The sequence below is a fragment of the Lynx rufus genome, unplaced genomic scaffold (assembly GCF_022079265.1).
Source record: "Lynx rufus isolate CCGP_SWC_20201006 ecotype Redwood Valley unplaced genomic scaffold, mLynRuf1.p SCAF_2, whole genome shotgun sequence".
In the NCBI taxonomy this organism is placed as follows: domain Eukaryota; kingdom Metazoa; phylum Chordata; class Mammalia; order Carnivora; family Felidae; genus Lynx; species Lynx rufus.
In genome coordinates, this window is record NW_025814834.1 from 144,416,636 (window position 1) to 144,443,324 (window position 26,689).

General features: G+C 37.7%; 1 protein-coding gene across 3 annotated transcripts in view; it reads right to left on the reverse strand.

Moving 5' to 3' along the window:
• BTBD8 (BTB domain containing 8) overlaps nucleotides 1–26,689 on the reverse strand; it is a 106,656-nt gene that overhangs the window by 66,131 nt on the left and 13,836 nt on the right. For 2 of the 3 annotated variants that reach the window (XM_047085547.1, XM_047085546.1), the window contains exons 3-4: nucleotides 15,901–16,121; nucleotides 12,609–12,726 (exon numbers count right to left, since the gene is read on the reverse strand). In XM_047085547.1, the coding sequence (XP_046941503.1) occupies nucleotides 12,609–12,726; nucleotides 15,901–16,121 (339 nt within the window). Of the gene's footprint in view, nucleotides 1–12,608; nucleotides 12,727–15,900; nucleotides 16,122–26,689 lie in introns of those variants that run through there. The other variant, XM_047085548.1, reaches the window with a different exon arrangement.

Genomic DNA, 26,689 nt, shown 5'->3' on the forward strand with positions numbered 1-26,689 from the left:
TCTAAAAATGTGTACACCTTAATTTAAAAATACTTCAATGCTAAAAAATGCTAACTATCATCTGAATTTTCAGTGAGTTGTAATCTTTTTGCTGGTGGAGGATCTTGCCTTGATGTTGATGGCTGCTGATAGTGAATCCTTTCCAGAGGTTTTCAATTGACTTTGCCAAGATCCATCAGAGGAATCACTATCTAGGGCAACTACAGCCTTCTGTAATGTATTTCTTAGATAATAAGACTTGAAAGTTGAAATGACTCCTTGATCCATGAGTTGCACAATGGATGGATGTGTTAGCAAACATGAAAACATTTATCTGTTGTACAACTCCATCAAAGCTCCTGGGTGACCAGGTACACTGTCAATGAGTAGTAATATTTTGAAAGAAAACTCTTCTTCTGAACAGGTCTCAACAAGAGCATTAGTTTGGGGGTGCGTGGATGGCTCAGTCCAGTTTAGCGTCCAACTTCGGCTCAGGTCATGATATCGCAGTTCATTGAATTTGAGCCCCACGTCAGGCTCTGTGCTGACAGCTCAGAGCCTGGAGACTGCTTCCAATTCTGTGTCTCCCTCTCTCTCTGCTCCTCCCCCACTCACACTCTGTGTCTCTCTAAAATAAATAAAAATATTTTAAAAAGACAAAGAGAGAGAGAGAGAGAGAGAGAGAGAAAGCTTGTCCTTTGAAGTTTTGAAGCCAGGCATTGACTTCTCTCTAGCTAAGAAAGTCCTAGGTTGCATCTTCTTTTTTTTTTTTTTAAAGTTTCAAGTTTTTATTCATTATTATTATTTTAGAGAGACAGAGTAGGGGAGAGGGGTAAGGAGGGGGGAAAGAAAGATAGAATGAGAGAGGGAGAAACAGAAATCCTAAGGAGCCACACTCAGCGCACAGCCTAACATGGGGCTCATTTCCACAACCCTGGGATCATGACCCAAGTGTCAAGAGTCAGATGCTTGGGGAGCCTGGGTGGCTCAGTCGGTTAAATGGCTGACTTCAGCTCAGGTCATGATCTCACAGCTCATGGGTTAGAGCCTCACATCGGGCTCTGTGCTGACAGTTTAGAGCCTGGAGCCTGCTTCAGATTCTGTGTCTCTCTCTGCCCCTCTCCCACTCATGATCTGTCTTCCTCTTTCAAAAATAAATAACCATTTAAAAATTAAAAAAAAAAAAGAGTCAAATGCTCAACGGACTGAGCCACCCAGGCACCCCTTCAAGTTAGTTAACTAGAATTTAATTTAGTAATATTAGTTTCAGGAGAATTTAGTGATTCATCACTTACATATAATACCCAGTGCTCATCCCAAGTGCCCTCCTTAATATCCATCATCCATTTAACCCTCCCCTTCAGTAACCCTCAGTTTGTTCTCTATAGTTAAAAGTCTGTTTCCTGGTTTGCCTCTCTCTTCCCCTCTTCCATGTTCATCTGTTTCATTTCTTAAATTCCATGTATGAGTGAATTCATATAGTATTTGTCTTTTCTTGGCTTATTTCACTTAGTATAATACACTCTAGCTCCAAATGGCAAGATTTTATTCTTTATTCTCTTACGGCTGAGTAATATTCCAGCCTGTGTGTATACACACACACACACACACACACACACACAATCTCTTCTTTATCCATTCGTTAGGCAACAGACATTTGGGCTCTTTCCATAATTTGGCTACTGTTGATAATGCTGCTAAAACATCAGGGTGCATGTATCCCTTCAAATCAGTATTTTTGTATCCTCTGGGTAAATACCTAGTAGTGCGATTGCTGCATAATAGGGTAGTTCTATTTTTAATTTTTTGAGGAAACTCCATACTGTTTTCAGATAGTAGATGCACCAGTTTGCATTCCCACCACCAGTGTAAGAGGATTCCCCTTTCTCTGCTTCCTCCCCAAAATCTGTTGTTTCCTATATTGTTAATTTCAGCCATTCCGACAGGTTTGAGGTGCTATCTCATTTTAGTTTTGATTTGTATTTCCCTGATCATGAGTGACGTTGAGCACCTTTTCATGTGTCTGTTAGCCATCTGAATATCTTCTTTAGAGAAATGTCTATTCATTCCTTCTTCCCATAGCTTAACTGGATTATTGGTTTTTGGATACTGAGTTTGATTAAGTTCTTTACAGATTTTAGATACTGACCCTTTATCAGTTATATCATTTACAAATATGATTGCATCTTTTTTCAATAGGCTATTTTGTCTACATTGAAAATCTGTGGTTTAGTATAGTCACCTTTATGAATGAGCTAGATCTCGATAATTTGCTGCAGCTTCTACATCAGCATTGGCTGCTTCAGCTTGTACTTTTCCGTTAGGGAGACAGCTTCCTTCCTTAAACTTCATGACCCAATCTCTGGTATCTTCAAAATTCTCTTCTACAGCTTTCTCACCTCTCTCACCCTTCACAGAGTTGAAAAGAGTTAGGGCCTTGCTCTGGATTAGGCTGTGGCTTAAGGGAATGTTGTGGCTGGTTTGATCTTTCATCCAAACCACTAAAACTTTCTCCATATGAGCTATAAGGCTGTTTCACTTTCTTAACATTTGTGTGTTCACTAGAGTAGCACTATTAATTTCCTTCAAGAACATTTCCTTGGCACTCCAGCTTGGCTAGGTGTTTGGCACAAGAAGTCTAGCTTTCAGCCTATTTTGGCTTTCAACATGCCTTCGTTACTAAGCTTAATTATTTCTAGCTTTTGATTTAAAGTGAGAGATGTGCAACTCTTCCCTTCACTTGAATACTTAGAAGCCCTTGTAGGATTATTAATTGGCCTAATTTCAATACTTTTGTGTCTCAGGGAAAAGGGAGGCCCAAGGAGAGGGAGAAAGAAGAAGGAATGGTTGACTAGTATAGAAGTAAGAACAAACACAATATGTATCGATTAAGTTCACCATGTTATATCGGTGCAGTTCATGCCAACTCAGCACAATAAAAATAATAACATCAAAGATCACTGATCACAGATCACCACAACAAATATAATAATGAAAAAAATTTTGAAATATTGCAAAAATTACCAAAATGTGACCCAGAGACATGAAGTGAACAAATGCAGTTGGCAAGTGGCACTGACAGACTTGTTTGATGCAGAAACGTTCAATCTGTAAAAAATATATTATCTGCCAAGTGCAATAAAGCCAAGTGCATTAGAAGGAGGAATGCATGCATAAACAGCATGTCATGACTTACATGTGTGGTGGTCACGAGAATGCATCTCATTGATCTTTGACTGTGTAGTCATACTACCCAAAGTAATCTACATATTCAATGCGATCCCTATCAAAGTAACACCAGCATTCTTCACAGAGCTAGAACAAATAATCCTAAAATTTGTATGGAACCAGAAGAGACCCGAATAGCCAAAGCAATCTTGAAAAAGAAAACCAATGCAGGAGGCATCACAATCCCAGACTTCAAACTATACTACAAAGCTGTAATCAAGACAGTATGGTACTGGCACAAGAACAGACACTCAGATCAATTGAACAGAATAGAGAACCCAGAAATGGACCCACAAATGTATGGCCAACTAATCTTTGACAAAGCAGGAATGAATATCCAATGGAATAAAGACAGTCTCTTCAGCAAGTGGTGATGGGAAAACTGGACAGCGACATGTAGAAGAATGAACCTGGACCACTTTCTTACACTATACACAAAAATAAACTCAAAATGGATGAAAGACCTCAATGTAAGACAGGAAGCCATCAAAATCCTCAAGGAGAAAGCAGACAAAAACCTCTTTGATCTTGGCCACAGCAACTTCTTACTCAACACATCTCTGGAGGCAAGGGAAACAAAAGCAAAAATGAACTACTGGGACCTCATCAAAATAAAAAGCTTTTGCACAGTGAAGGAAACAATCAGCAAAACTAAAAGGTAACCGACAGAATGGGAGAAGATATTTGTAAATGACATATCAGATAAAGGGTTAGTATCCAAAATCTATAAAGAACTTATCAAACTCCACACCCAAAAAACAAATAATGCAGTGAAGAAATGGGCAAAAGACATGAATAGACACTTCTCCAAGGAAGACATCCAGATGGCCAACTGACACATGAAAAAATGCTCAACATCACTCATCATCAGGGAAATACAAATCAAAACCACAATGAGACACCACCTTACACCTGTCTGAATGGCTAGCATTAACGACTCAGGCAACAACAGATGTTGGCGAGGATGCAGAGAAAGAGGATCTCTTTTGCATTGTTGGTGGCAATGCAAGCTGGTGCAGCCACTCTGGAAAACAGTATGGAGGTTCCTCAAAAAACTAAAAATAGAACTACTCTATGACCCAGCAATTGCACTACTAGGCATTTATCCATGGGATACAGGTGTGCTGTTTCGAAGGGACACATGCACCCCCATGTTTATAGCAGCACTATCAACAATACCCAAAGTATGAAGAGCCGAAATGTCCATCGGTAGATGAATGGATAAAGAAAATGTGGTATATATATATATATATATATATATATATATACACACACAATGGAGTATTACTCGGCAATCAAAAAGAATGAAATCTTGCCATTTGCAACTACATGGATGGAACTGGAGGGTATTATGCTAAGTGAAATTAGTCAGTCAGAGAAAGACAAAAATGATATGACTTCACTCATATGAGGACTTTAAGAGACAAAACACATGAACATAACGGACGGGAAACAAAAAAATATAAAAACAGGGAGGGGGACAAAACCTAAGAGACTCATAAATATGGAGAACAAACTGAGGGTTATGGGAGAGGTTATGAAAGGGGGGATGGGCTAAATGGGTAAGGGGCATTAAGGAATCTCCTCCTGAAATCACTGTTTCACTATATGCTAACTAATTTGGATGTAAATTTTAAAAAATAAAAAATGAAATAAAAAAAAAGATGAAAAAAAATTAAATGGTAAAAAAAAAGAATGTGACTGTGTAAGTAACCTATGGCTCCAGTAGAGTACTCTGTATTCTGTAGTACATGGGTGCCAAGGCCACTTTGTCACAGGCTGTTCCCTGCAAATGACTGAGCACATCAGGGACACAAAACAGGCCTATTTCAGAGAGACAGGGCCTTTTCTGATGGGTGATTATGGCCTGGGAACTTTCTAACAGTCTGCCGACTTTCCCTAGAACTGCACCACAGCCTAAGCCATTCCTACCCATGCTTCCATCCTTCCCCTTCTCCTTCCCTCAGGTTCAGATCAACACAACAGTTTAACAGCTCCTCCAGTCACCTCTGGATTCCTTCCCACATTCTCTCATGTGCATTTACCTAATAAATTTCTTGCAAGTCTAACCTCAATCCTCATGTCTGCTTCTCAGAAGACTTGAACTAATACAGCATGCTATTTCCATTTAAGTAAGATTAAACGCATCTGAGACTTACACAATTGGCCTGACTTTAGGATAGAAACTTAGAAAACATTCCTACTTAATTAGGATACAAGCCTCCGTTTCAAAACTAATGCTGTAGATGGCACGGTGTATTAAAAATCCTTGCCAGATTTTTCACTTTCCAAAAAACATGCCGAAAACCATTTTCTCCTTTTGATTAAATTTAATCTCAACTGACAAGGCTGCTTCTGGCTCTGTCAAGATGCCCTAAATTCCCCCTTGCTCTTGCTTTAGTACACTGCTTGCTATTCAATACTTCCTGATGTTAGCTGAACTAGATTCACTACTCCAGGCAGAATAGTGGCCTGGATTACTCAGAGAAGCTCTAAAGAAGGACTTTTTTTTACTACAACTTTTTTTTCTTTTTTAAAGTAATCTTGCTCCAAGAACACTTTCTAAACTTTTAACTCTACCAAACTAGATAAAGGTTAAGCCCAGGGTAGTGAATCCAAACATTCTGGAGTTGTCACTATTACCTAGTGCACTTCTTTGCAAACATTTTAGAAAACATAAACTTTAAAAAAGCTTTCTCTTGAGACATCCATTTTAACATCCACTGACTACAGCTTTCATAGGATTAGGCTTTCCTAAGTTAAAAAATGATTTGTAAAGTATAATGGATGCCCTATTATCCAACAAAATTAGGACTAATAGTCATTTGGTTAATCAAAAAATTAAGAGGATTTTAAAAATTATTTGTATATATCATAATCATTTTGTTGTAACTTAAATATGGAAAAAGTATAGCATAGGAAATACAGACAATGATACTATAATAACTGTGTATAGGGACAGTGGTAACTACACTCATCATGGTGAGCATTGCATAATGTATAAGTTGTTGAATCACTATGTTATGCACTTGAAATTAATATAATATTACATGTCAACTACAATAAAAAAAATCTTTTTACTGAGTGTTAAAACAACTCCAGAAATTCCAAATTATATGGGTAGAAGTAAGCTAAAAAACTTCTATATTCTTCAAGGAGAGAATACCACCAACCACTTGATAATGACTCTGACTTCTTGCAGGAAATTAGCAGTCTCAAAAAAACTCTTTACCCCTAACACTGAACAATCCTTCCTCCTCTGAAACTCTCCAAACTGTCTGCTTGCTCGCTTACAGCCAACCAATCACTGACAAAAGTACCTGAAGACCAGTTAGAACATCTCTCCCACTTCCAAAAACCACATTTTAATAAAACACCTGCCAATTACTTAAAAAAGTACATATGAGGGGCGCCTGGGTGGCGCAGTCGGTTAAGCGTCCGACTTCAGCCAGGTCATGATCTCGCGGTCCGTGAGTTCGAGCCCCGCGTCGGGCTCTGGGCTGATGGCTCGGAGCCTGGAGCGTGTTTCCGATTCTGTGTCTCCCTCTCTCTCTGCCCCTCCCCCGTTCATGCTCTGTCTCTCTCTGTCCCAAAAATAAATAAAACGTTGAAAAAAAAAATTAAAAAAAAAAAAAAGTACATATGAATTCATTCACAAATCTTTCACTGTAAGGTCATTCCCTCTTTTCTTTAATGTGAGTTCACTGACTAGAACCTTTTATTTCTTGCAAAAACTATACGTACACACACCCATAATTTCTAATTCAAACTTCTTTAAGGTGAAGATGATGAGCACTTTGGTGGCTCAGTCGGTTAAGTGTCTGACTCTTGATTTTGGCTCAGGTCATAATCTGTGGGCTCATGAGTTTGAGCCCCGTGTCAGGCTCTGTGCTGTCAGTGTAGATAGACCCTCTCTGCCCCTTCCCCTCTCTCAAAATAAGTAAATGAACTTCAAAAAAAAAAAAAAGTGAAGAATAAAATCTAAAACTTCTGTGAAGCAACTCAAGTATAGAATCATTTTAGATTTTCCTAACTTCCCCTCAAATTTTATATTATGCTCACCTATATTAAATTCAACAGCAACTTTTAAAGCATCTCTCCTTTCCTGGATCTTTCCATTCACTTTAGTTTTCACTGGAACAATAACTCTTTTCATCTTCATGTATCATTGGTTTATTTGGTATTTTGTTAAGTTATGCCATGAAAATAATTAAGTTCAAATGGCATTAAATAGATTTGGGAACAACCCAAGTGACTCTTGGAAGACACAAACTCAGTGATAGGAACAGAAAAGTAGAAGCATACTAGAGAATGGCCTCTTACACCTGACAGTCCGCCCACTGTGCTACTAGCACGTTCTATAGAGAATATCTAAAGAGCAGTTTTAGTCAAGTGTGGTTAAGGAGCTTCTACTGCAGGTGGTTTGTTTTCTTTCAGGCACCCAGAGCCTTTTGCTTTGGTTCCCTACTGCAACCTTCCTCAAAAGCCTGTGGCACCAAGGAATTTTATCTCTTTTCCCTCTACTGTTTGCACATCAAACGCCCCAAGTGGACAAGGTTGACCATTTATCACTAACAAAGTAATTAATATTAAGATGTTAGTGACTCATTTTATTGCATGGTAATTTGGAATTTTATTATAATTATTTCATTAAAGGCTCCTGACAATCTGAACAAGACAGGGGATGGCAAACTTTTTCTGTAAAGGGACAGGTAAAAAATATCAGATATAAGTATCAGGCATTACAGGTTACTGTTGCATATGGTTCTTTGTCTTTGGTTGTTTTATATAAAAAGAGAGCAGTGACCAGATCTGAGCCATGGTTTGCCAACCTCCACTATAAGATAAGGTACAATAGGCAACAATGTGTCCCCCTTCCAGGTACCTAATACACATTTGTAGCAACTAACATTTACTGAAAGCTTAGTGTGCCAGCTATTGGGCTAAGTGTTTTGTGTATATCACCTGATTCAATCATCACAGCCATTCTATGCTATAATGACTGTTATTATTCTTTTCACAGATAAAGAAATTGAGACTTGAAGACATTAAGTAACTTCCCAACCATTCTGTAAATGGGGGAGTCAGAATCTAAACACTGAAAGACTGACTTCTGAATAACTAAAATACACACTTCTGAAAAAGCTTTCATGTGAACATATAACTAATACATACCTATGGCACAAACTAGAACACTGACCCGATTCAGTGTTAATTTGCTAAATATTCAGGAAAAAAAATTTTAAAGGGAGAATTGAACACTTTAAATCAATAAATGAAAGTCTAATGGTATAATATCAGGCACTGAGAAGAAAGGTATTTTGGAAATGGTATCAGATCTAGAGTGTCAAAGCTAAAATCAGGACCCACTGCCAAACTTTTTCAATAAAGCAGCACAAGGAAATCTTAATTATGGAACACAGAAGTGCAACAAACAGACTATCTTAAAAACGTAACAGGTTTGGGGTGCCTGGCTGGCTCAGTCAGTAGAAGGTGCAACTCTTTTTTTTTTTTTTAATGTTTATTTATATTTGAGAGAGACAGAGCATGAACGGGTGAGGGGCAGAAGGAGAGAGAGAGAGAGAGAGACAGAGACAAAGACAGAGACAGAGACAGAATCTGAAGCAGGCTCTAGGCTCTGAACTGCCGGCACAGAGCCTGACATGGGGCTTGAATCCACGAACCATGAGATCATGACCTGAGCGAAGTCAGGGGCTTAACCAACTGAGTCACCCAGGTGCCCAGAGGGTGCAACTCTTGATCTTAGGATTGTAAGTTTGAGTCCCACGATTGGTATAGAGATTATTTAAAAATAAAATCTTAAAAAAAAATTATAACATTCAACTTTTCTCAGAAAACACTACAATAATAAATAATGCCATAATGTAGGAGATCGGCAATAGATTGGATCAGGAAGAAACTTAGGGGTAGGCTGAAGATGACAGAAGGAAATACAAGAAGACAGAAATGTACAATTCATCTAGTGATTGAGAGCAATTTAGGCAGGGAAGTAATGTTACAGAGGTCTACAAAAGAGGATAAAGTGTAGTAGTGTCCCAGGAAGCAATACTCAGGAAAGGAGTAACATAACAAACAGGATCAATGAACTCTAATGGGTACTCCTTTTATTATATATAATCTCCCTCCTCTCAAAAAGAACTCTCTTCAGTTCTCCTTTGAGTAGAAGTATTGGAAATAACAAGGACAAATACGTGTGAAGAGTGAAGAGGATGCTTCAAAGGGCAAAAGACCTATGTAGATGGAGAAGAATACAGTAAATGTGACTTTTCCTGGAGGCCTATTGCTGTTCCACCATTCCTTGGGTTGGGGGGAAATGCAAGTGATCCAAATCATGTTTCTCTGCTTGTCCCACATAAGTAAAGTGCATACAAGCTGTTGCTACTATCTCCACAAAAGCTTGTATCAAAGGCCTATTGCCTGGATGAGAAAAGCAAATACCCATACAGTACTTTAAAGTAATTTAAACCTCATAATCACCTTGTGAGATGAGTACTTTAAGAATCTCCATGTTTGATGAGGATGGTGAAGCACAGAATGGTTAAATGCCCAAATTCACATAGCTAGAAGATAGTAGAGCTAGAATTCAAACCCACGAAGAAAGGTTCTACACACAGTTCACACACTCTTAAACACTCTGTTATAAAATGACTTCTTTGGCTTAATTGTGCCACCCCAAGCAAGTGAATGGCATAAGACTGTCTTGAAGCATTGCTATGAAGAGCTCCAGGCACTAAGCTGGGGATCAAAATAAAGACTGGACAGAGCAACTAGCTTGGAGAGATAATCTTGGAAGAACCAGATATCAGGGATGTTTTTGAGGGAGGACCTTGACCATGAGGGAAAGACAGGGACTCAAGAAAAGAAGAAACTACCTCATTACCACATCAATTTGGACATATTAAACTAGCAAACTAAACTGTTATAAAGACCTAATGAGAATGTAATTCTGATAATAAATCCTGGTATTTGTGAGTACTTGCCTGATATTTTAATATACCAGTACATATAAATTAAAAATTAAAACGGCCATATCACAAATGGATTTTTAGTCACACCACTAAGATAAATGCTGACACTGATTAGCTAGAACAAGAAGTTATTCAGAAAGTTCTGATGTTGGGCTTTAGACTACATGATATGAATATGTGTCTTCTGAACTACTGACATAATATTCCTTAAACTGAATAATAAAATTATTATGTACTAAACAGAGAGTTGTTCAAGTTTGGACTAGAATGGCAATCTTGAGATTGAGAATTTGCCACTGTAACTCACATAAGTGTGCTAACAACAAAGTAGGAAAACTAAAGCCAGATCTTCTTAGAACATATGCTCAGGAAGTTGCCTTTCTAGGGAGTATATATTTTTATTGCTTGGTGAACAAAATAAACCAGAAATGTGAGCAAGAACTCTCCTGGAATGCAAACCTAATATTCTAGATCCAGTTCCTAAAACATAGTTCACTGTCAAGCAGCACACAGAGACCAAATATAAACACTGTTTGAGGATATATTGCAAGATCACAAGGTCTTGCTTTCCCTGTATGAGAACAATAACCTTAGGGCTCTATAAATAAAACTTTGGTAGAATGTCCATGTGGTTTCAAGAAAAACCTGGGGCGCCTGGGTGGCTCAGTCGGTTGAGCAACTGACTTCGGCTCAGGTCATGATCTCACGGTTTGTGAGTTCGAGCCCCACGTCGGGCTCTGTGCTGCTTGGAGCCTGGAGCCTGCTTCGGATTCTGTGTTTCCCTCTCTCTCTCTCTGCCCTTCCCCCACTCATGCTCTGTCTTTCTCTGTCTAGAAATAAACATTAAAAAAAAATTAAAAAAAAAAAAGAAAAACCTAAACACATAATTAATCTTTAAAATAAAATTGCATTGCTTCCCTTCCACCAAAAAGAAAGACACAAACATACACATGTACACACACACACACACACACACACACACACACACACACACAATTTGGGAAATATATATACATGATATGGAAAATATTAATAAATCTGTATTGGGGCACCTGGGTGGCTCAGTTGATGAAGCATCTGACTCTTGGTTTTGGGCCAGGTCATGATCTTACAGTTTGTGAGTCCGAGCCTTGTGTTGGGCTCTATGCTGATAGCATGGAGCCTGCTTGGGATATTCTCTCTCTCTCTCTCTCTCTCTCTCTCTCTCTCCCCCTATTTGTCCCCCACTCACGTTTGCTTTCTCTCTCTTAAAATAAACATTTAAAAGTATATATAATTCTGCATTATACTCTGCATTTTACTATGTATAATGCAGATTTCATAAAAATTTGAAAAAATGTGCATATGTAGTTCTTATAGTTACAAAATACATGTTCCCAAGAGAAAAGTTCAAATTTTGAATGGTAAACAGTCTGATAAAAACTGGTAATCCTAGAGTTAGCAATGTACTCCTGTCAATTAACTGGCAAAGCCAGTATGATTTTTAAGAGCACAAACATCACTACTGTCGGCATGGCGGATTCTTATAATCTGAACCCATTGCTAATTTCATCAAGAATGTGAACCCTTGAACCTAGAAGACTGCTTCTTGCCACTACTAATAGTCTGGTTCTTTCTCTTCAGGAGAACCAGAATAACTTATCAACATTCTATTTGAAACACAAAGAGAGGGAGAAAAAAGAGACCGGGTTCCTCAGTTTTCTGGTTCTGTTTCTAGTCCCTTTGAGGCCCATTTGTACTTCTTTCCCTTGAATTCCAAAAGAAAATCTGTGTTTCTTATTAAAATTTGTTCTTCTTTTCAGCAGATTTTAGTTACTTGCAAAAAAAGAGTAGGCTTTAATTTGAAATCCAAAAGCCTAGAATGTCTAAGCAACCCAATTGTAAAGCACAATAATGGTTTTTAAAAAGTACATTGAAATATTAAACCTCCTAATCAACACTATTCATAAGAATATCTATTCTGAATCAAAGACTTCGAGCCAAAATGCATCCAGAGAAAATACATGTCATTCATGTAGAAGTAATCATTCTCAATACTATAATGCCTGTGAAATTAAAAACTGCATTTAATTACATTTTCTGTGACAGTGGCTTTCAAACCTATTTTAGGCAACAGAGTATTTTTTCCTAATGAAATCTTAGGTTCATGTCCAACGCAAAGCAGACATCTGTTCTGGCTGAAGCACCACACATATCTGGGTGGGGCGATGCATGCCTGTGTGAGCCTCAGGCAGAATACCCTGCCTGATGTCCAACTTCCTCCCCTGTCAAAGGCCCCCTGAGGCATCACCATGAAACCCCTTTTATTTTTGTGAATAAGAGCTTGAAAACCACTGTGCTAGAAAGAGACAGCCACCCTTTTAATCTTTACTTTCACAACCAACACACCAAATCAATCACATGCCTATTTACCTGTGAGCTTTAAAATATTTTCCATCAACATAAATATCAATATCTGGGCAACAATGTTTCACGTATAGTTTCAATAAATCTTCTCCTAATTCAGATGCAGGATCCAAGTCATAATTATCTTTAAAAGAGAAAAAGAAAACTAAAAAATAGTTTATTATAAATATACAAAAATTTTGTGTTTTAATATTAACCTAATGTTTTTCCCCATAATTATCTTGATTAACTACTAAGAGAGAACAGTAACTGAAATACTGAACTGGTAAATTCAAAATAAAACAATTTAAAAATCATCTATATCTTATTTTGAAATATAAACTTCAACTTATATTTAAATACAAACATATCTTTTAATGTAGGTACATATTTAAATGTAGATAATATTATACAAAACTATACACCAAAATTGAAGCCACTTTATGAACTCTTAAGATGCTAGAAAATTTTCCAATTTTGATATCCTTTTTCACTACCTAATTCCTTCCTACTCTTGTTCATGAATTTTTGGTGAGAGTGACATTTAAACCAACAGATTCTCAACTGTAAGCAATGGGATTTGTTCAGCACTTAAGAAAATAAATATTTTAAAAAGTATCTCTACTTCAAAAGATTCATCATTCAGAAAGTGAGGAGTGAAATGTAAAACATGTTTACATTTTAAGAAATTACTACACTATATATCATAGCTATATCAATCCAGAAACTTTAGTCAGTACATCTGCTGAGGATCTGTCATTGGGGACAGATTCCCACTAACCAAATTACAAATTTATAAATTTATATATTCATAAGCCAGAACGTCATTATTGGTCCTATACCAAAAGACAGCCAGAATCCAACCACAACTCAGTATCTCCATAGCTACCACTGCAGTCCAAGCCACCATCACCTCGCACCTAGATTTCTGCAGTAACTTCCCAACACATCTCCCACTCTTGACTCCCACAGTCTATTTTTGACAAAGCATTTAGAGGCATGTTTTAAAATGCAATTCAAATCCTGATCCATCCCAGTTCAAAACCTTATGGCTCTGTCCTTTTTTTTTTTTTTTTTTTTTTTTTTTTTTTTTTTTTTTTTTACAGTAAAAGCCAAAGTCTTACAATGGCTTACCAGGCCCCACAACATCTGGCTCCTCACTATGCAGGTGGTTGGGGACTAGTCCGAGCTCTCTCATCCTGGAGGGCCACAGCTGCCCAATGCAGGCTGACGGGGTGCATACTGTGCACCTGACTCTTATCTGCATAACAGTATAACCCTTAGTGTCAGAATTGAATTGTTGGATACCCAGTTGATACTGGATAATTGGTTGGTGTGGAGAAAAAAACACCCACATTTTGGTGTCAGAAGTGGTGCCAAGAAAAAAAAACCACAATCACAGAAACCCAAAACTCAATGTTCCTCAAGCTGAAGTCATCGTTCCACTCTATCCTAATCTTCCTCTGCTTATACTCCATAAGCCTGCCAAATAGTACCACCCAAACTCTCTAAAATGGCTTATAAGGAGGGGCGCCTGGGTGGCTCAGTCAGTTAAGCATCTGACTTCAGCTCAGGTCATGATCTCACAGTCCGTGAGTTCGAGCCCCATATCAGACTCTGTGCTGACAGCTCAGATCCTGCAGCCTGCTTGGGATTCTGTGTCTCCCTCTCTCTCTCTCTGCACCTCTCCTGCTCACACTCTGTCTCTCTTTCTCTCAAAAATAAATAAACATTAAAAAAATGGTTTATAAGGAAAGTGACTACTAGTCTTGGTTTGCCTGGGACAATCCCAGTTAATGCCTGTTGCCCCAGAGTAATTATAAACTGCAGTAATAACTTTGCACTCTTTCAAAAGTATCCAAATTTGGACAATAAGAAATAAGGTCATCCTTTATTTATTTTTTTTTTTAATTTTTTTTTCAACGTTTTTTATTTATTTTTGGGACAGAGAGAGACAGAGCATGAACGGGGGAGGGGCAGAGAGAGAGGGAGACACAGAATCGGAAACAGGCTCCAGGCTCTGAGCCATCAGCCCAGAGCCCGACGCGGGGCTCGAACTCACGGACCGCGAGATCGTGACCTGGCTGAAGTCGGACGCGTAACCGACTGCGCCACCCAGGCGCCCCTAAGGTCATCCTTTATATAAGGTTTTCAGTCATCTGGCTTCTGCTTGTATCTCCAGGTTCATCTCTTACTGTGACCATTCTTGTCCCCTCTTCCACCCCGGTCCTACAACAAACTATTACCAGTCTTCAAAATTTGCTCTGTGCCTGGGGTCGTTCTGCCTCTAATAGGCAGGTCATGTTTTTTCCTTTGCCTGTAGTACTTCTCCCCTAAACTCTTTAGCCTGGCTAACTCCTGTTTTTTTCCACTGAGATTCAACTCAGATATCACTCCTTTCTATCTCTCCATCTTCATCTCTAACTCTATATGCAGAGGAGGATGGGCAGATCTGCCAGAAACCTATGAAAGTCTCCTAATTTTGGTGTTCCTCTCTTGTGGTGCAATGCCACTGCATGTGCAAGGTAACATCAGGTCACATAACCTTGTGGGGACTGGGGGTTGGGAACTGGCACTAAGACACTATGTAAGTAATAAACAGTCAATTTTGTGATCCAGAGATTTCAAGGTTCCTGTTAGAATATCTGTTACTATATCTGTATCATTTATACTTTTATCTATCTGTACCTATTCCCGTGCCCTTAACATCCTCCTTCTGCCAATTCACAATAGTTCACAAACTATAACCCTTCTGACACCCACTTCCACAAACTAAAGTTATTTTTCAAGGACAAACACCATATTTACTATACTATTTATGTATTTCTTAACATGTGTAAAACTGTATCATTTTTATTAGATTCCTATCTTTTTAAAACACAGCACAACAAAATTTTCAGTAATTTTTTTGTCATGATAAAATATAATGGTGATTTTTATGCTGCATATTGTTTTTAAGTAGTGCCTATATTGTGTTATAACAGAACTGACTCTATAGTCTGCTAAAGCTTTCATTGGTATAGATAAGAATAAGGATGGTGACATGGAGGTTTAAGAGGAGAATTGTGAATTATATGTGTATTTATTCAGATTAATACCATTTCCAATTGTTTGGGAAAACTAGGAGTTTCACTTACCCATAAAAAATTTACTTTCAGTTACTTTTATTACATCTACTTTCATTCTACCTTTATTTCATCTCCTATAAAAAAGAGATCAGTAGAATTGATTTTTGAAATATGTTTTCTCCAACTGTATCAGAATATAATTACTTTCACAGCTATACAATTTTCTAAAAATCCACCAAAAAATAGCTCACCAGTAGAAATTAAATTGTGTACTCCAACATCGACATCCTCTGGAACTTCATGCTTCTGAAGAGAACAATCAGATGACTCTACAGATGATCTTCCATCGTTGTCAGTGCAGATTCCAAAGCTGAAGTCACATTTCTTTTGTGGCACTTCCCTCACCACTATCTTTTTCCTAAGAATTTCTTCTTCATAGTTTCTTATGTTTCTGTCTGATGAATATACAACCCTAAAAGAATATGTAAAGTATTACTAAAAATGTTAGTGATTCTTAAAAGCTAGTTTACCAAGTACTGCCTTCATATAAAACAACGACATAATTTTATAACTATTTTTATCTGGGCTAACTGGAAAAAAGATCAATCTCAAAGAGCAGAAAGTTTTAAAAGTAGTCTATAAAATATTTTAATGTTCAGAATATATAATACCATCAAACTAGATGATCCAGAGGAAATGGACAATTCCTAGAAAGGCACACACTACCAAACCTGACTTAAGAAGAAATAGAATAACTGAACGGTCTGTTCAGGTATAGGTCTTATACCAACTAGACAGACTGAGTTAGTAATCAAAAACTTCCCACAAAGAAAAATCCAGAACTAGATGGCTCCACAGGTGAACTTGACCAAATGCTTAAAGAATTAACACCAATCCTTCACAAACTTTTCCAAAAAACATAACTCAGAACACACTCTAACTCATTCTGAGGCCATTATTACCTGATACAAAAGCAGACAAAGACATCATAAGAAAACCACAGACTAAGATTCCTTATTAATATAGATGAAAAAATTCCTTAGCAAAGTAATAGCAAACTGAATCTAGCAACATATAAAAAGTATTATACCTTACAAACAAATGGGGTTTATTTCAGGAATTCAAGGGTAGCTAAGCAAATAAAAATCAATATTATACATCATATGCTATAGTCTGAATATTTGTATACCCTCAAAATTCTCTAAGAGGTAATTAGGTGGAGCCCTCATGAATAGGATTAGTGCCCTTATATAAGAGGCTCCAAAAAGATCCCTCTCCTCCTTCCACCATGAGCACAGTGAGAAGTCAGCATCTGCAACCCAGAATAGGGTTTTCACCAGAATCCTATCATACTGGCACTCTGACCTTGAACTTCCAGCCTCCAGAACTATGAGAAATAAATTTTTGTTGTTTATATGCCACTCAGTCTGTAGTATTTTGTTACAGCAGCCCAAAGACCTCACAAAACCTTTTAAATTTAGTCCTCTTAGCAGGACTAAGACACCATATCAACGGGACAAACACCATATGATCACCCCTATAGATGCAGAAAAAGCATTTGACAAAATCCAATACCCTGTCAAAATAATACACTCAAAAAAACTAGGAATAGAAGGAAAGTCCCCAACCTGACAAAGAACATCTATGAAAAACCCACAGCTAACACTGTATTTAATAGTACAAGACTGAAAGCTTTCCTTCTAAATCAGAAAGGATGCCTGCCTGTTCTTATTACTTCTATTCAACATTTAACTGGAGGTTCTAGCCAGGGGATTAGGCAAGAAAAAGAAGAGGCATCTGGATTGAAGGAACAAGTAAAGCTATCTCTATTTACAAACGGCAAACTTATATACAGAAATCCTTGGAAATCCACTACAAAAACTATTTGTTAACCACGTTCTACAAGGTTGCAGGATACAAAATCAATATGCAGTAATCAACCATATTTTTAGATACTAACAATGAACAATCCAAAACAAAATTAGAAAATAATACCATTTATAATAGCATCAAAAAGATAAAACACTTAAGGACATATTTCACCAAAAAGCATAGGACTTGTATGCTGAAAACTATAAAACAATGCTGAAAGCAATTTTATAAATGGAAATACATTCCAGATGATTTAATATTGTTAGAATGGCAGTACTCTCTGGGGCACCTGGGTGGTTCAGTTAGGTTAAGCAACCGACTTCGGCTCAGGTCATGATCTCTCACGGCTTGCGGGTTCAAGCCCTGCATCTCGCTCTCTGCGGTCAGCGCAGAGCCCACTTCAGATCTTCTGTGCACCCCCCCAACGCCTCTCCCAACTAGCTCTTTCTCTCTCTTAAAAATAAACATTTAAAAAAAGATGGCAGTACTCTCTCAATTGATCTACAGATATAATGTATTATCTATCAAAATTCAACTACTTTTCTGCAGAAATCAAAAAATCAATCCTCAAATTCAAACATAAATGCAAGGGACCCAGAATAGTCAAAACAATCTTGACAAAGAACAAAGTTGGACAATTCATAAGTTCCCAAATTTCTAAGCTTCCTACAAAGCTACAATCATCCATACTATGTGGTAATGACATGAGAATAAACCTATAAATCAGTGGAACAGAACTGACTATTAAGAACTACATATATATGCAACAAATTTTGACAACAGTGTCGTGATTTTGTGATTTATAATATGAAATATATATTTGGTCTTTGCCTACTGTTCTGGGCACATATTTCCTAAAACCGTTATAATTTCCTATGCAAGAGCCATAGAGACATCTTTTGTTATAATATTTAGCTTTGTTCTTAGCTTCTGAAATAAAAGGAATAAAAGTGAAATGGATGGCTTTTCTTATTCATAACAAGCCCTTTGAACCACAGCAGAGTTTACATTAATGAGCTAGGTGACATTTGGAAAGTCACCAAGGATGGGCGCTGGTTGGCAAGAGAGAATCATCAATGGACAATGACTTAATTCATCATGTCTATGCAATAAATCCTCCATACCTAAAGGATGGGATTTGGAGAACCTCTTGGTTGTTGAACACATGGAGGTGCTGGGAGAGTGGTGTAACCACAGAGGGCATGGGAGCTCCACACCCCTTCCCACATCCTAGCCCTTTGAATCTCTTCCATCTGGCTGTTCTTGAGTTATATCCTTTTTTAGATAATTGGCAATCTAGCAAGTATAATCTTTTCCTGCATTCTATGAGCTATTCTAGCAAATTAATTGAACCTGAGAAAGGGTTTATGGGAACCTCCAATTCACATCTGGTTGGTCAGAAGCACAGAGAAGGAACAACCTGGACTTGCAACTGGCATCTGAAAAGGTTGGGGACAGTCTTATGGAACTGAACCTTTAATCTGTGGGATCAAATAATATCTCCAAATAGTGTCAGAATTGAGTTAAATCTGTAGGACACCCAGCTGGTGTCTGGAGAATCTCAGAATTGCTTGGTATGGGGGAAAACTCCCACCCATTTGGTGACCAGAAAGGTCAGAAGTGACATATTCTCTGAGTAGAGTATTAAAAGTAAAGGAGACACACAATAACATGTTCTTCCTTTACAGGTGTCCAGACAATCCAACAGGAAAAGACTAGGCTCTTCAAAAGTCGGTGCTGAGACAACTGGATTTCCAAATGCAAAAAAGCTGGATATGAGCTTCACAGTACATACAAAAATTAATTCAGAATAGGTTAAAGATCTAAATGTAAGAATTTAAAAAGTATACAAAGGTATAAATCTTCATGACCTTGGATTAGGGAATGGTTTCTTACATATAACCCCAAAAACACAAGTAACCAAAAAAAAACAAAATCAAAATCACAGAAATTATAAACTTTTGTACTTTCAAGGACATATGAAGAAAGTTAAAAGACAACTCAAAGAATGGGAGAAAATGCTTGCAAATCACATACCTGATAAGAAACTTGTAACTAGAATATATAAAGAATTTTAAAAATTCTTTTATATAGAATAAAATTCTTACATAGAGACTATATAACAAATAAAAACAGGGCACCTAGGTGGCTCAGTGAGTTAAGCGGCCAACTACTGATTTTGGCTCAGGTTGTGATCTCACAGTTTATGGGATGGAACCTCATGTTAACAGCACAGAGCCTGCTTGGAATTCCCTCTCTCCCTCTCTCTCTGCCCCTCCCCTGCTTGTGTGTTCTCTCTCTCTCTCTCTCTCTCTCAAAATAAATAAACATTAAAAAAAATAAAAACAAAAAATACAGAATATATAAAGAATTAAAAAATATAAATGATGTTCAATAATATAAAGATAAATGATTCAACTTACAAATGGGCAAAGAATATGAATAGAGATCAGGACGCCTGGGTGACTGAGTTGTTTAAGAATCTGACTCTTGATTTCAGACCGGGTCATGATCTTGCTGTTCATGAGTTCAAGCCCTGCATCGGGCTCTGCTTGGGATTCTCTCTCTCTGTCCCTCCCCAGCTTGTACACATCCTCTCTGTCTCTTTCAAAATAAATAAACTTTAAAAAATTATATATAACAAAAAGAATGTGAATAGAGTTTACCAAAGAAAATATATAATAGCCAATATGCACACAAAAAAGATATTCAACATCATTAGCCATCAGAGAAATGCAAATCAAAACCACAATGAGATACCTTTCACACCTACTAAGGTGGCTATAATCAAAATGACAGATAACAACAAGTGTTGTCAAGAATGCAGAAAAATTGGAATCCTCATACATGCTGGTAGGAATGTAAAATGGTGTAGCCTCTTTGGAAAAGAATCTGGCATTTCCTCAAAAGTTTACCATATGATCCAGCAATTTCCCTCCTAGGTATATAACATGAGAGAAATGAAAACATGTTCACACAAAAATGTGCACATCAATGTTCAGAGTGGAATTATTCATAACAGCCAAAAAGTCAAAACAACTCAAATGTCTATCAACTCATGAATGGATAAACAAAATATGGTATATCCATATGCATAGAAGAGATTTAACATAGCAGCCCTGACTACTATCTTTTAAAAGATTTAATTATAAGGTTAGCCATTGGCTTGTATCTGAGAACATCATTTTAGGAGTTTTCCTGGAATTCTATAAATGATAAGGGTGGCTTGTTATGTTTAAACTATTTACACGAACAATATGGGTTATGTTAAACACCCGCTTGCCTTCCAGGAGTCTGGAATATGGATGCGAAATAGACACAGGGTGCCTACATGACAAATGCTTAGTAAAAACCCTGGGCACTGAGCTTCTAATGAGCTCCCCTGGTTGGCAACATTTCGGAAGTGCTGTCACAACTCATTGCTAGGGGAATTAAGCATGTACTGTGTGATTCCACTGGAAGAAGACTCTTGGAAGCTTGTACCTCGTTTCCCATGGACTTCACATCATGTGCCTTTTCTCTTTATTTCTTTTGTAATAAATCATAGCCTAGAATATGACTATGTGCTGAGTCCTAGGAGCCCTCCTAGGAAATCATCAAACCTGAGGATGATCTGGATGATCCTTTATCCATCATACAATGAAATATTCAGCCATGAAAACCAATGAAGTACTGATAAACACCACATCAATGAACCTTGAAAACATCACACCAAGTTTAAAAAGCCAGACATAAAGGGATGTTTACTATATGATTCCATTTATATGAAATGCCCAGAACAGGCAAAACTATAAAGGCAGAAAGTAGATTATTGGTTGCTAGGAACTGGGAGAAAGGAGAGTGAGACATGATTGCCGGGGGCATGGAATTTCCTTTTAGGATGGTGAAAATATTCTGGAATTGGAGACGTGATAGTGGCAAAACACTATAAATATACTAAAACCACTGAATTTACACAGTTTAAAAGAGTGAATTTTAAGGTGTGTGAATTATAGTTCAATTTTTTAAAAGACTGAGAATAGGAGAGGAATTGGAGCAGTGTAGTAAGTAACTCTTGAGCTTTAATATAAAAGGGAAAAGAGCATTAGAGTACTCACTGGTAAAGTATTAGTTGGAAAGGAAATGAGGTCAAGAAAGGCTTCTGTTATTTTTAAGGTGGGGATAAAATATCATGTTTATATACCAATGAGAAGATGCAAGAGAAAAGGAACTCTTTTTGGGAAAGTAAAATTGCTGGAGAAATGTCCCTCAATAGGTGGAAAGAAATATGGTGAGATCTGGTAGACAAGTGGAAGGAATGGTTATAGAAGCACTGAAAGTTCCTCAATAGTAACAGGAGAGAAGACAAAATATATGGTACAAATGCAACTAAATGAATAGATGTGGGAACAGTTCGTGAAAGTTCTCTTCTAACTGCTTTGATTTTCTTAGTGAAATAGAAAGAAAGCTCATCAAATGAGAAGGAAGACGGGGGAAGAGAAACTGAAGGTTAAAAAAAAAGGCGGTGTGAAATAATCTAGGAAAGGAGGAGAGCAAATGGGACTAGGGAAATAAAGTATGACTACATGCAGTATGACTGACTGACAGCACTAAGTGCCTACTTAAGGCATTGATTTAAAGTGAGACCATAGCCAAAGTAATATTGAAGAAGAAAACCAAAGCGGGAGGCATCACAATCCCAGACTTTAGCCTCTAGTACAAAGCTGTAATCATCAAGACAGCATGGTATTGGCACAAAAACAGACACACAGACCAATGGAATACAATAGAGACTCCAGAATTGGACCCACAAATATACGGCCAACTAATCTTTGACAAAGCAGGAAAGAATACCCAATGGAAAAAAGACAGTCTCTTTAACAAATGGTGCTGGGAGAAATGGACAGCAACATGCAGAAGAATGAAACTAGACCACTTTCTTACACCATTCACAAAAATAAACTCAAAATGGATGAAGGACGTGAATGTGAGACAGGAAACCACCAAAACCCTAGAGGAGAAAGCAGGAAAAAACCTCTCTGACCTCAGCTGCAGCAATTTCTTACTCGACACATCTCCAAAGGCAAGGGAATTAAAAGCAAAAATGAACTATTGGGACCTCATGAAGATAAAAAGCTTCTGCACTGCAAAGGAAACAATCAACAAAACTAAAAAGCAACCGATGGAATGGAAAAGATATTTGCAAATGACATATCGGACAAAGGGCTAGTATCCAAAATCTATAAAGAACTCACCAGGGGCGCCTGGGTGGCGCAGTCGGTTAAGCGTCCAACTTCAGCCAGATCACGATCTCGTGGTCCGTGAGTTCGAGCCCCGCGTCAGGCTCTGGGCTGATGGCTCAGAGCCTGGAGCCTGTTTCCGATTCTGTGTCTCCCTCTCTCTCTGCCCCCTCCCCCATTCATGCTCTGTCTCTCTCTGTCCCAAAAATAAATAAACGCAGAAAAAAAAAAATTAAAAAAAAAAAAAAAACAAAAAACTCACCAAACTCCACACCCGAAAAACAAATAATCCAGTGCAGAAATGGGCAGAAGACATGAATAGACACTTTTCTTCTAAAGAAGACATCCAGATAGCCAACAGGCACATGAAAAGATGCTCAATGTCACTCCTCATCAGGGAAATACAAATCAAAACCATACTGAGATACTACCTCACGCTGGTCAGATTGGCTAAAATGAACATATCAGGAGGCTATAGATGCTGGAGAGGATGTGGAGAAATGGGAACCCTCTTGCAGTGTTGGTGGGAATGCAAACTCGTGCAGCCGCTCTGGAAAACAGTGTGGAGGTTCCTCAAAAAATTAAAAATAGACCTACCCTATGACCCAGCAATAGCACTGCTAGGAATTTACCCAAGGGATACAGGAGTACTGATGCATAGGGGCACTTGTACCCCAATGTTTACAGCAGCACTTTCAACAATAGCCAAATTATGGAAAGAGCCTAAATGTCCATCAACTGATGAATGGATAAAGAAGATGTGGTTTATATATACAATGGAGTACTACTTGGCAATGAGAAAGAGTGAAATCTGGCCATTTGTAGCAACATGGATGGAACTGGAGAGTGTTATGCTAAGTGAAATAAGTCAGGCAGAGAAAGACAGATACCATATGTTTTCACTCATACATGGATCCTGAGAAACTCAACAAAAGACCAGGGGGGAGGGGGGGGGAAGTTACAGAGCGGGAAGGAGGCAAGCCATAAGAGACCCTTAAATACTGAGAACAAACTGAGGGTTGATGGGGGGGGGGGTGGGAGAGAGGGGAAAGTGGGTGATGGGAATTGAGGAAGGCACATGTTGGGATGAGCACTGGTTGTTGTATGGAAACCAATTTGACAATAAATTACATATATAAAAAAAAAAAAGTGAGACCAATTAGCATGTGTTTTTCTCCAGCCATTCAAGTGTGTGGATGCAGGAGTGGAAAAGTCAAAAAGCCTGATTTAAGGTTTGGGGTTTTGACTTTCAAATAAGACAAATTCAGAGGGGACAAGGGAAGAGAGGCTATATGTAAAGGAAGTGATAATAATGACAAAGAAATTTAAGCTAAGTAAGGATAGAACTGAGGACATGAGAAGATAAGAGACAATAAAAGTGTGGCAAAAGTCATTGCAGGCCCTGATGAAGCCATAAATCATTAGGTTGGGAGTTTTAAAGGAGTAAGCTAGAAAGATAGGTAGAAGTCAGAGGTTGAGATGCTTGGAATCAAGATTACGAAGGGTTGCCGTTATTGGTAATAATACGACTTAGGATTTGACATGGTAGTGAGGTCATATAGAGAACAGGATTATTGGAAGACAAGAATTAAAAGAATCAAGAGGCACATACTGGAAACAATACCTGTGTGACAACTATAACAACCAAGAATTACATTACCAGAGAAATTGACAAGAATTTCTTTGAGAAATGAGGAGGACTGACTTCTGGGAAAGATGGTGGAGTAGGAGGATCCTAAACTCACCTTCTCCCATGATATACCTAAATAACACCCACATCAGTGGAAATAACCCGGGAAACAAACTCAAGACTGGCAGGACAGACTCTCCACAGCTAAATGTAGAGAAGAGGCCACATCAAAAAGGGTAGGAAGGGTAGAGAGGCTGTCAGGAGGCAAACAGCTCTTGGGACTATCCTTGGGAGGGAGGGATGCCATGGGTGTGAAAAGGATGCAATAGGTGTGAACTGCTATATGTGTAAGATGCCATATATAAACCTCATGGTAAACATAAATCAAAAACCAGTAATAGATATGCAAAAAATAAAGAGAAAGGAATCCAAGTATATCACTAAAGAAAGCCAGCAAACCATGAGAGGAGAGTAAGAAAGAAACATAAAGAACTACAAAAACAGCCATAACAAGCAACAAAACGGCAATAAGTCCATGCTTATCAATAATTACTTTGAATGTAAATGGACTAAACACTCCAATCAAAAGACATAGGGTGATGGAAATAATAATAATAATAAAAAAAAAGCAAGACCCAGGGCACCTGGGTGACCAGGTGGTTAAGTATCTGATTTGATTTTGGCTCAGGTCATGATCTCAGGGTCATAGGATCGAGCTCCACATTGGGCTCCATGATGAGTATAGAACCTGCTTGGGATTCTCTCTCTGCCCCTTTGTCCCTCTCCCCTGCTCATGCTCTCTCTCTCTCTCTCTCTCTAAAATTAAAAACAAGTTTTTAAAAAAGCAGGACCCATCTATGTGCTGTCTATGAGAGGCTCATTTCAGACCTAAAGACACATGCAGATTGAAAGTGAAGGGAGGAAAAGCATTTATCATGCAAATGGAAGTGAAAAGAATGCCAGGAGCGTAATACTTACCATGGACAAAATAAACATTAAAACAAAGACTGTAACAAGAGACAAAGAAAAACACTATATAATCACAAAGGGAACAATCCAACAAGATATAATAATTGTACATATTTATGCACCCAAATACATAACACAGTTAATAACAAACATAAAGGAAGTAATCCATGGTAATATAATAAAAGCAGGCAACTTGAATCCCCCACTTACATCAATGGGCTGATCATCCAAACACAATCAACATAGGAACAGTAGCTTTGAATGACACATTGGACCAGATGGATCTAACAGATATACTCAGAACACTGCATCCTAAAACAGCAGAATACACACTCTTTTCAAATGCTAATAGAACATTCTCCAGAACAGATCATATATTAGGTCACAAAATAAGCCTCAACAAATTCAAAAAGATCAAAGTCATACCAAGTATCTTTTCCAATCACAGTGCTATAAAACTAACCATCAACCATAAGAAAAAATATGGAAAGAACACAAATATACGGAGATTAAATAACATACTACTAAACAATTGAATGGGTTAACCGGAAACCAAAGAGGAAATAAAATGAAGTCAAATGAAAACACGATGGTCCAAAATCTTTGGGATGCAGCAAAAATGCCCTAAGAGGCAACTTTATAGCAATTTAGGCCTACAGTCAAGAAGCAAGAAATCTCAAATAAACAACCTAACCTTCTACCTAAAAGGAGCTAGAAAAAGAAGAAACAGAACTCAGAAACAGTAGAAGAAAATAGTAAAGATCAGAGCAGAAAAAATGATATAGGAACAAAAACAAACAATAGAATATATCAATGGAACCTGGAGCTGGTTCTCTGAAAAGATCAACAAAAGTGATACCTCTAGCCAGATTCATAAAAAGAGAGAGAACTCAAAATCACAAATGAAAGAGGAGTAATAACAACCAACACCACAGAAATACAAACAACCTTTTAAGAGAATATTATGAAAAATTATATGCCAACAAACTGAACAGTCTAGAAGAAATGGATAAATTCCTAGAAACATACAACCACCTAAAACTGAATCAGGTGACTCCAAAAATTTGAACAGACCAATTACCAACTATGAAATTAAACCAGTAATCCAAAAACCCCCCACAAACACAAGTCCAGGATCAGATGGCTTTACAGGGGAATTCTACCAAACACTTAAAGAACAGTTAATACCTGTTCTTCTCAAACATTTCCAAAAAACAGAAGAGAAAGGAAAACTTCCAAATTCATTCTATGAGGCTAACATTACCCTGATACAAAAACCAGATAAAGACACAAGAAAAGAAAAACTATAGGTCAGTATGATTAATATAGATGCAAAAGTTTAACAAAATA